General features: G+C 35.3%; 1 protein-coding gene across 1 annotated transcript; it reads left to right on the top strand.

Annotated features, from left to right (window-relative positions):
* The first annotated feature begins 4,666 nt into the window (after positions 1-4,666).
* pax1a (paired box 1a) lies at positions 4,667-8,872 on the top strand. The gene is made up of 5 exons (XM_055173174.2): positions 4,667-5,142; positions 5,518-6,147; positions 6,887-7,020; positions 7,338-7,548; positions 8,343-8,872. Exons 1-5 carry the CDS (start codon positions 5,016-5,018, stop codon positions 8,432-8,434), a joined length of 1,194 nt encoding a protein of 397 aa, XP_055029149.1. The 5' UTR covers positions 4,667-5,015; the 3' UTR covers positions 8,435-8,872.
* The last annotated feature ends 1,201 nt before the right edge of the window (positions 8,873-10,073 follow it).

Raw genomic sequence — 10,073 nt, 5'->3', positions numbered from 1 at the left:
GTTCTCATGAGCTCATTTATCTTGAAAAGAGAAAACTGTCAAAAACACACACTACCCCTATGCCTGGCATATCTTTGGCCTTGATTTTGGTTTTGAAGGAGAGATACAGTGTCACTGGCCTTGCTATTTCTTAAGCTTTGCATATTTAAAAAAAATAAAAAAGCAAAAGCTTTAATAAAATACTTCACACGTTATGTTGACGTAAGGTCAGTTCAGGCGTATAAAGGCTCTTGGAGTGTTTTCAGAATGATTATGGCTTCCTGGATTAATTAAAAGCAGAAGTAAGTGTGCTTTTCCAAACCAACCATACGCTGGCAACATAAGCTGACAAAATAACCAGCTGACTTTCTGAAGCTGTGAAAGGCTTCAGAGCATGAACGAACATAAAAAGGACACGGCACAAGTAAATACATTGACTTAGAATATTTAAGCCAGGAAAAACTCGGACCTCCATTGTCGTCTGACGATGTTGTTTTAAATATTAAAACTTGAAAGGGTGCAAGGGTGCACCATATTTCTGGCCTCTTGTAGAATACAATAGACATTAATTTTAACTTGTTCCTCGGTTTATAATAACAAGAGTAGGAAGCCTACAGTTTGAGTTTTTAAGAACAGAAATGTAAAGCTCTTATTTCACGTAGCTCATATAAATTTCCATTGAAAGGCCTTTTCATGAGCTCATGTTTTTAGTCCTGGTTTGGCTTTTGGCCATCTCTTTAGAGTCTGATAGTGTTCCTTAATGGAGCATCTTCCTCTGAATAATGACACTGATTAAGTTTCCTCATCTGTCATGTTTGAAGCACACACAAGTGTCTCTCTCTCTCTCTCTCTCTCTCGGATTTGCACCTGCAAGCACATGCACACACAAACACACACTTTATTACAAACATTTTCTTAAAAACAAAGTGAAAACAGTGATAACACATTGCCGTTATACACAGAATATTTGCCAGATAAGCTAGAAAGTGTACTTTATTTGGTAATATATTTATCTTCATTGTTTTATGTAAGTAAAGTTATTACACATGACTGAATCAAGATGATTTTATTGGGTTATATTAACTTCATTTATAAGGTTCACCTGTAATAGTTCAACTGATTAGACATTTTTCTAAAGACACATGGCCAAGGAATTTAGCATTTGTTATATGTTGCATGATAATGCCTTATCAACTGAAACAATTATCCACCATTTTCCACATGGGAAACATTTTAGTAAAGGTCATAAACAATTAACCAGACTTTTACACTGGGCTCACTCGCTGAACTTGGGGTGGAGACTTCAAACCATAAAACCCTGCTGTCTGTGCTCTCAAGTCACAGTGCACCACTTCAATGAAGCAATAATGAAAACCTTTTGTCTTTATCGAAGATGCCATGATTTTTTTTCTGGAAGTGTGTTTGATATTTACACAACATTAGTTTTTATTGCAGTGGACATTATCCAGAATATTTGTTTTTCATATAAAAACACATTAAGTATGGGTCTAAGTGACAAGTTTTTAATTTCATAAATGCATTGCAACTAATTAAAAGAAACATTAAATATTCTATTAAATAGGTTGAAGGTATTAAAAATATGTGATAGAAAAACTTTAGCCTGTTTGTTTTAGGATTACACGTCATGCATAAAACAACATTGACGATCTTACGGTTATAAGATTATCCCTATTTGCATTAAAATCAGTTGAAAGCATTTCTGGCACAGTCTAATAATTTACATATGAACAACGAAATCACAAAACCCTATAGCCTAAAAACACTACAAAGTGTATGAAACACGACCGCTACCTGAACTCCACAGACCACGCATAGGCTGAAATTTTTAGGATTTTTGTTCATGACAGAATTGTTTTAACACTTCAAGACAATGTTTGTCCGTTTGCTGCTGAAAGACATTTGCGCATATTGATGTATATGTTTACTATGAATGGAAATCTAATTGATATAATGTGTAAACCTGTAAGAGCGTTAAAATTGGATTTAATTTTTAATTAATTTTTTTTCTAATTTGTCTAATATTTAAAATAAGGGTTATATTTAATACACACACAAGCACACGTTAGAACTGCTAATAAATAAAACTTTGCTGGCAAAAAGTAAAAAAAATATGAGACCGTTTGTCACCCCATTTAATCATTTCATCAAATCAGAATTGACTGAGTTTCAATTTTTTTAATAGCTAAATATGTTCAAAGACCAGATAAGACAAAAATTACGCACATCTTTTATGTAGGCTACCGTAGTGCGGGTACTGCATGACAAGAAGGACACTATATGATAGTAGCCTTATTTGATTTATGTAAGGAAGAATTTTGGATGTGTTATCAATTATACAAAAACAAAAACAGTATACAATGATCAGTGTTTATTCAAAAGATTTTACCACAGTTATCAGTTACCTTGTAAGTGACAGGCCTGTTAACCTGGCTAAAATTGAGTAAGACCCGGCGCACATTTTGGTCCATTACATTTCTGTGGGAGTGAGTACAGGTGTTGATGTAGTTATTTGTTGTAGATATAGATGTTTAAACTCGGTATGGACAACGTGTTGGCTGTTCTGTCTTCATATACTTGTAAAAAAACGAAATAACGAATATTTACATCGAAATTTACATAGTATTCACAAATTTGACTACCTCGTGTGAGGTATCCCTCTTGTTTTCAACAAACGCGATGAACTCCCACAAGAATTAAATTTTTTTTTAGTCTTTAGTTGCCTATAAAGAATGTGTCCTATTAGTATATCTTAATTGACGAAATAATTCTAAGAAAATAAAAAATAAAACAAAACATGTAAGCAATTTTTGAAACTAAAAGATTTATAAGTAAAATAATTTTAAAATAATAAAGATTAATAATAATTCAGTCGTATTTATTTAACAAAAATATTAAACATCATCGTAAAGATGGAGGTCAAAATATGTATAACCATTCGGTTTTCAACATGGTAATCTGCCGTCAGATGTTTTCGTTATCTTTTTTTTTCTTTTAATGTTTCTGCCTTTGTGCGCATGGCTGAAGGATAGCTAAAGATTTTCGTTTGCGCTTGTGCCATCTATTAACAAAATAAAGAAAATATTAAAGTAATTATTTCTGTAGTTCTTTTTTATTTAGATAACACATTAATGTTTTCTTTCCTTATGTAAGTTCCTACCCATACTCAATGCTTTTAAAGGAACCACATTTACTTTCCACACCATTCAAACTATTAAAAAATATTCGCGTATTCAACATTCACAACTAAAAACTCAAAAGGTTTAGCTCACAAATTCCTTTATTGTTTTTACCGTTATAACATCACAACAGCAGTCAAAGCAGGCTATACAGACTTCCACACATTATTTGTCTCCCGTACCTGATATGTTTTCATTGTAAGTAAAGAAACCTCCATGCATGAAGGTTCGTACCTTAGAATCCATACAAGACAGCAGATACACGAGTTCGTCGTCAGTATGTTTCTCAGATGTGACCATGAAGCTTTTTCGAAATCCGTATTTTTTCCCATCCCCTACACACGAAGAGAATTTGACTACAAAATGTAGTCCCCATTTAATCCAGATGAGGGAGACTTTTGGCTTTCTGCACTACATATGTCTTTTCTGCTGATGGTTGACCTATGTCAAAGTTGTTTGATTAGATCATTAGAAAAGTTTTGGGTTTGGGCACAACACCCTACTTTAGACATTTTGTTATAGTTTCTGATAGTTCCGATGGTGCGTATTTCTGTTTAAATTAAGATCCGGTCCATTTTCAGAAGACTCAACAATTACATCAAACTGTCAATTGATTCATATTCGTCTTCATCCCTGTCCACTTTACTCATATAAGCTTTGAGAGGATCTGGAGGTATGTTTTCCATGTGTTGAAAATGGAGACTTGTGAACTACACATGTACGGATAGTGACACTGCTTCTTGTTCTGTTGGGTCGTCTGTAAACTTTTACAAGTGACATTTTGTGAGCTAATAAACGATACCTTCTTTACTTCCACAGGAAACTCTGTGGGCATGCTGTGATAATGTTGGCCTTTGGAATTCAGCCAATGCCCTATATATGCCATACAGTATTCCAGTGACAAAGATATCGATTGCATTGGGCCTTATTTGCAGCATGTGTACTGATAAATGAATGCGGTACATTTCTATGTAATGTACACAGATTATTTTAGTTTTTTGGTACCCCACTGTATCTCGACACTTCTTAACAGTCAGTGTAACCTCACGCTTATGCAGCATTTTTATTGTTTTGTCCATAAATACTACAGATATTTGAAAGAAATGTTTTAATTCGATTGTTAAAATATGTACACATTTATGCATTAAAAAAAGTTACTTCAGTAACATGCGAACTATTAAAATAGTATGTGTTCAGGTGTCAGTTCTTTGTTTTGAATTAAGAAATAAATAAACGAATAAAATGCCATAATGGTGAATTTCAGTGAATAACCGTTTTTAAATTGATCTTTTAGCGACTAAGTCAGCAGGCTATCGCTATTTTTTACAATGCGCATGCATTTTCGCAAATTAGTCAAGTTATTGTTGTTGCTTATTTTACATATTAAACTTGTACATATATACTATGTAAGACAAAGTGCATGCAATTCCCTGATCTATACCTCACACTGAATACGGACGCCTCAGCAGCTTTTCTATTTCAAACCTCTTGGTTCATGCGTTTGTAATCACATTTTGTTATTTAACTTATGATCGATGTTGGGAAAGCGTCAAGGTTAAACGCACATATGTTCTTCCGTTCCAAATTTGAGGAGGTTTACAGAAAAGGTTAAAGTCGCCCATAGTGTATGGTACAGATGCGCGCACACACGCAGCCCATTCGAAGACTCCTGGACCAATGAAATGAGCGCATCGCTCTGCGCGTAACCAGTAAGATTGACGTGGAGGACGCGTCAAATTAACTCCAGCAAATTTCAGCCTGCGGGATCAGACAAATCCCTCTTTAACTGGAGAGGATCGCTCTTATCCCATTCTGCATTGGACTGTTTTGAGGTTTTGTATGCAGACGTTTTTATTGGGAATAAACAAACCGTTTTGCGAAACTTTGAAACCCACTTCTCAGGATCTCTACATATGCCACAGCGTTCAGCCATTGAAGAGAAACAGATTCAAAGAGAAGCAAATGGGTGAGTTCTCGTTCATGTTTGCATGCTTCATTGGCAGAGAGGTAAATTAAGTAAAAAAAAATGTAAATAATTGCGCCTTGAATTTTTAAGGACAGTTGTTTGTCGATGCGTTTTCTGTTTATATGGGTTAAATGTGCGTTTTATGTTGTGCAGAAATAATATCCACTGTTTTCTATTAGATCAATATTCTTCAGTGTCAGCTTCTGCAAGTATTAAACATTTTGGTATATAAAAGACTGAGAAAATGTGCTTGCCTTAATGTTTACTTTTAAGTCTTTGATTTGGTTAGCTTATACTGAATGCGTTTGTGGTGTGCAATGCCACATTCTTACCACGTTCATTTTCCCTAAATTAAATAAAATGTGTTTCTTTCAGAGCAAACCTACGGTGAGGTGAACCAACTGGGGGGAGTTTTTGTCAATGGACGTCCTTTGCCAAATGCAATAAGATTACGAATCGTGGAGTTAGCCCAGCTCGGGATACGACCCTGTGACATTAGCAGACAGCTCCGGGTCTCCCATGGTTGTGTGAGTAAAATCCTTGCGAGATACAACGAAACTGGATCCATTTTGCCCGGCGCAATCGGTGGTAGCAAACCCCGAGTTACGACGCCGAATGTGGTCAAAAACATACGGGATTACAAACAAGGAGACCCTGGTATTTTTGCTTGGGAAATCCGGGACCGTCTTCTCGCGGATGGAGTATGTGACAAATACAACGTGCCATCGGTTAGCTCCATCAGCCGGATTTTAAGGAACAAGATTGGAAACCTCTCCCAGCCTAACCAGTATGAAAATGGCAAGCAAACCTCTCCGCAATCCAGTCTTCCTTATAACCCTATATACCCCTATTCGTACCCCAATGCAATGTCTCCTTCCGGGACCAAAATGAGCAATACGCCTGGTGTTCCTGTCACGGGTGGGCATGTAAGCATTTCCCGTGGTTGGCCTTCCGCGCACACTGTCAGCAATATATTGGGTTTTCGGGCTTTCATGGATCCTACAGGTGAGAATTATTGGAGAGTTGTAGGTTTAGAGCAGCTCATGAAGTGATTACTTAGGCCTCACTTGCTTGATTTGTAGTGCATAAACAAAGCAGGCTTTTGAGGCCTCTGTAATCTCCTAAAGTGGGGGAAAAGGAGATTTTGGATTTGAAAACCTCAGACAGGCTTAAAGAGTCTTATTTTGCATTTAGAAAACCGAGTCATGTTGCTTGTATGATGCATTATTGTATGGCGATGTATTTTTCTATAATATGAATAACATCGAGTAGGCCTTCAGGTTCTTGTTTCTCAGCTCCAGTCAAGCCGGAATATTTAATTTAGGTTTACAGGTCTGCTAATTTTCTGTCAGTATATTAAAACGATCTAAATTGTTTAAAATATTTCTTAAAAACATTGCATGCATTTTATACATTTGTTCGAACAATTGCCCTTGTGTTTTCATTTTAAACGAATTCATTATGGAGCAAAACAAATAAAAGATACATATTAAGCTTCATTAAATGATCATGATCACACTGTTTATTTAAAATTCGTTTTAAATGATTTAATTACGAATTTTGCATGCAGACTTTTTTTCGCATTAGTGCTATTTATTTTTTAAATATCATTTTACCTATTAATGTAGTAGAGGGAAAACAATCTGTTATTAATGCAATATGTAATTTACGTAATATTGTCTGCTGCTCTTGGTATTTTGTCGTTAGATGCAAAGCTGAAATCTAAAATGAACTATTTTTTCAGCTATTGCTAGCGCTGAAGGGTACGCACCAAAAATGGAGGACTGGGGAAGCGTCAATAGAGCAACATTTCCTTCTGCACATGGAGTCAATGGAATAGACAAATCAGCTATTGATGCAGATATTAAATACCCTCAGGTGCGTATGCGTTATAATGCATGTATTATCTTTTGTTGAATATAAAATGACAGTTTTTGACACACTTTTCATAGTAATTATCTAGACAGTGGAATAACAATAGTAAATACTACGTTATACCAATAAACAACGTACGAAGTATGTAATTATTTATATGCATTTATTTATTTTAAATGCGCCTCTTTAAAAATAATGCCAGTTGTATTTAAATACAATATGTAAACTTAAAGAGTTGTAACTGTGTAGTTTTTACAATCTGTATTTTTTTGTGTGTGTGTCTGCTCTGTGTTCATATGCATGTTTTGTCTTTATTTTAGCCTTCATCGACTTTGTCCAGTTATGTCCCAGCGTGCGCGTACTCTCCCTCCAACCAGTATGGTGTATATAGCGGCCCGGCTGGCAGTTATGTGAGTCCCGGGCATCACTGGCAGGCCCAGGGCACGAGCCTTTCTCACCCGAGCGGTGGCGTGACGATGCACCCGAGTGACATCCATTCTTCTATGGCGTTCAAACATGCAGTGCGAGATGGTAGGCGCAATCATGGCCTGATATCACACACCTACACACACATTAACTGTCGTTAATTATCGATGTGATTGGGTAATGTTTTCTGATATGTGAGAAAATATTTTATTAATATATAGTCTGTTAGCCAAAAATACCTTAATCGTGGCTTGCATGCATTAGATACAAAGAAAGATCCAGCACATTGAGATCATCATGCAAATAAAGTTTTGTCTCTGACTGAGGTCATGTTGGGTTACTGAGCCTTTTAAGAAATGCTGTATGTTTCCAGATGGATGCCCTTGTTTAGTGGTAGGCCTCTATTAGTTGTTTCTGTAGCTTCATCGGTTGCGCATTGCGTTAACAGCACAAATGATGTGGGTTCGATTCCTAGGTACTGATAAGAAATATGTATCCTTTGAGACGTTTTGGATAAAGGCGTCTGCGTAATGGGTTAATGTAAATAAATGCAAATGATACGCTGTTATTATTACCATCTTATTTTACGCGCTTATGTAAATGCACAGTTTCGGCTAATACTATTTTTACCTGACCTTTTGGCGACCCATTAATATTTTTCAGTAATAGAATAAATAATTATCTCATTAAATCATTAATATGAAAGCCAGTTTTTGTGTTTTTTTCCACATTTTGCAATTAAAGCCTTTGTTTGATACGAAAATTCTCTTTTTAAAGAAAGGGTCTCATTACGCCGCGTTAAAATAAACACAAGTTTATAAACAATAAGACAATGTGTGATCTAGAAGAATTGCAGCTTGTTTACTCTCTAAATTTGCCCTCCTGTTTGTCCAACCCAGGAGACAGAAAGCCCATCAGTCCCCTGAGCAAGCAGCAGCACGAGGCCCTGAGCAGCTTACACGGACTCAGCCTTCCTACCTCATCCTCATAACAGCACACACCAGTATAGATTTAAGCGCATTTCAACAACATAAACTGTAAGTTCAACCGATCTTCTGATGGTGTTGTTCTGATGGAGCGGTATACGGTTTCTGTAATTCTGAATGAATGTACACGACTTTGTTCTTTACTGTAACTAGGCTATAACTCTGTCTCCAGGCAGAGTTATTTGGTGGTTGGCTGTTTAACCATTATGTCAAATGTTTTTTTTCCTGTGCTATTTATAAAAACGACTGTATAGTGGGTACAAAATTTGTCATTTTAAGTAGACTAATTCGTGCACGTCTTCATCAATTACGATTTTGAAAATAAAACTCATTCCATAGATATCTACATTAAACAAACCCCTGTGAACCGAGTTATTTGTTAATGTAAATATGAAGAAAGCTTTAGTCATATATTTTTTATAAATTCATGTGTAAATATGCTAAATAAAGACATTGCATAAATAAAGAGCTGAAGTCCATATCGTTATTGTTTTTTTCATAATAGTCCATATTTTACTAAGATGGGATTTTTGTATGCACATAAAATTGGATTTGTACATTTATGGCCACTTTAAAACTATCTGCCAAAGGGTATAACATTAAACTCATATTTTGTCTTATTTATAGAGAAGGCTTAATGCACTGTTGTGCACAAAGCGATAGGACCATTCTGTGTGCGCTACTAGGCGTAATGGGGCTTGGCCGCATTTGGCGCCTCCAGTGATGCTATCTCTGTTGATGCTGGACCAGTGCCACACAGCTCAATATTAAATATATATAAAACGTGTGATTGTCAATTTTCCAATCTGACCATCGGGATATCGCTGGTTATCCCTATTTCTTGAAACTGATTTATAATGTAAGAAAATTTGCTTTTTGATGGCTGGTTTCATTGTTTACAATATTTAACCAAAATGGAAAATGCAAAGGTTAGCATAAATGCATAAATGCTGATTGTACCATACAAATCTTCGGGTTACACTAACTTTTCGATTATAAATGAAGTAGAAAAACTTCGTCATGTCCACTGCATTTACATTTTACGTGTGTTATTTATATTATTATTTTTTTTTATCATTATGCCTGATAATAATAACGAAACGCTTCTGAGGATTTTAATAATTTTCTTTGGATTTAAAAACGTTTGTGTGTTTTTCTTTCGCTATTATTACCTGTAGCCTACATCAACACGCGTAACACATTTAACACGTTTGACATTAATTTATATTTTTATTACATCCAAAAACTTAGCATCTCTTAATGGCCAATATGTTTACATTCGTATTTTTCTCATTTAATCGAGAAAGCATTGCCCATCGCAGTTATGTGTTAAAAAACTTTAAAATCAAATTGTTTTCGATGTACATGTTTTATAATTTGTGATATTAACTTTAAAAACGTCCGTCACATTTATACAGTGAATTAAAAAAGTATAACATTAACAAGCAGAAAGAGAAATTAAGAAAGAACATATAAAGCAAAACGAATATAATCTTTGAAACTATGAAGCCAATATTTGTTAATATGCCTAATGTCGGATTACGACTGCAGTGTTTTCTAAATTGCACGTACTGATTTCGAATAGCCTATTATATTGTTTGATACACAGAAATAGTGTTAATTATTGTATTTTTGCATGCAAAA

Source organism: Misgurnus anguillicaudatus, chromosome 7, assembly GCF_027580225.2.
Source record: "Misgurnus anguillicaudatus chromosome 7, ASM2758022v2, whole genome shotgun sequence".
Classification (NCBI taxonomy): domain Eukaryota; kingdom Metazoa; phylum Chordata; class Actinopteri; order Cypriniformes; family Cobitidae; genus Misgurnus; species Misgurnus anguillicaudatus.
The sequence above is the reverse complement of the archived record's forward strand: the minus strand, read 5'-3'. Positions and strand labels throughout refer to the sequence as shown.

Excerpts from the sequence above, each read along its gene's own strand:
- pax1a (XM_055173174.2), top strand. The coding sequence starts at position 5,016 with ATGCAGACGTTTTTATTGGGAATAAACAAACCGTTTTGCGAAACTTTG. Across the intron at positions 5,143-5,517 it reads ATTCAAAGAGAAGCAAATGG|AGCAAACCTACGGTGAGGTG; the intron begins GTGAGTTCTCGT and ends TGTTTCTTTCAG. Across the intron at positions 7,549-8,342 it reads CAAACATGCAGTGCGAGATG|GAGACAGAAAGCCCATCAGT; the intron begins GTAGGCGCAATC and ends TGTCCAACCCAG.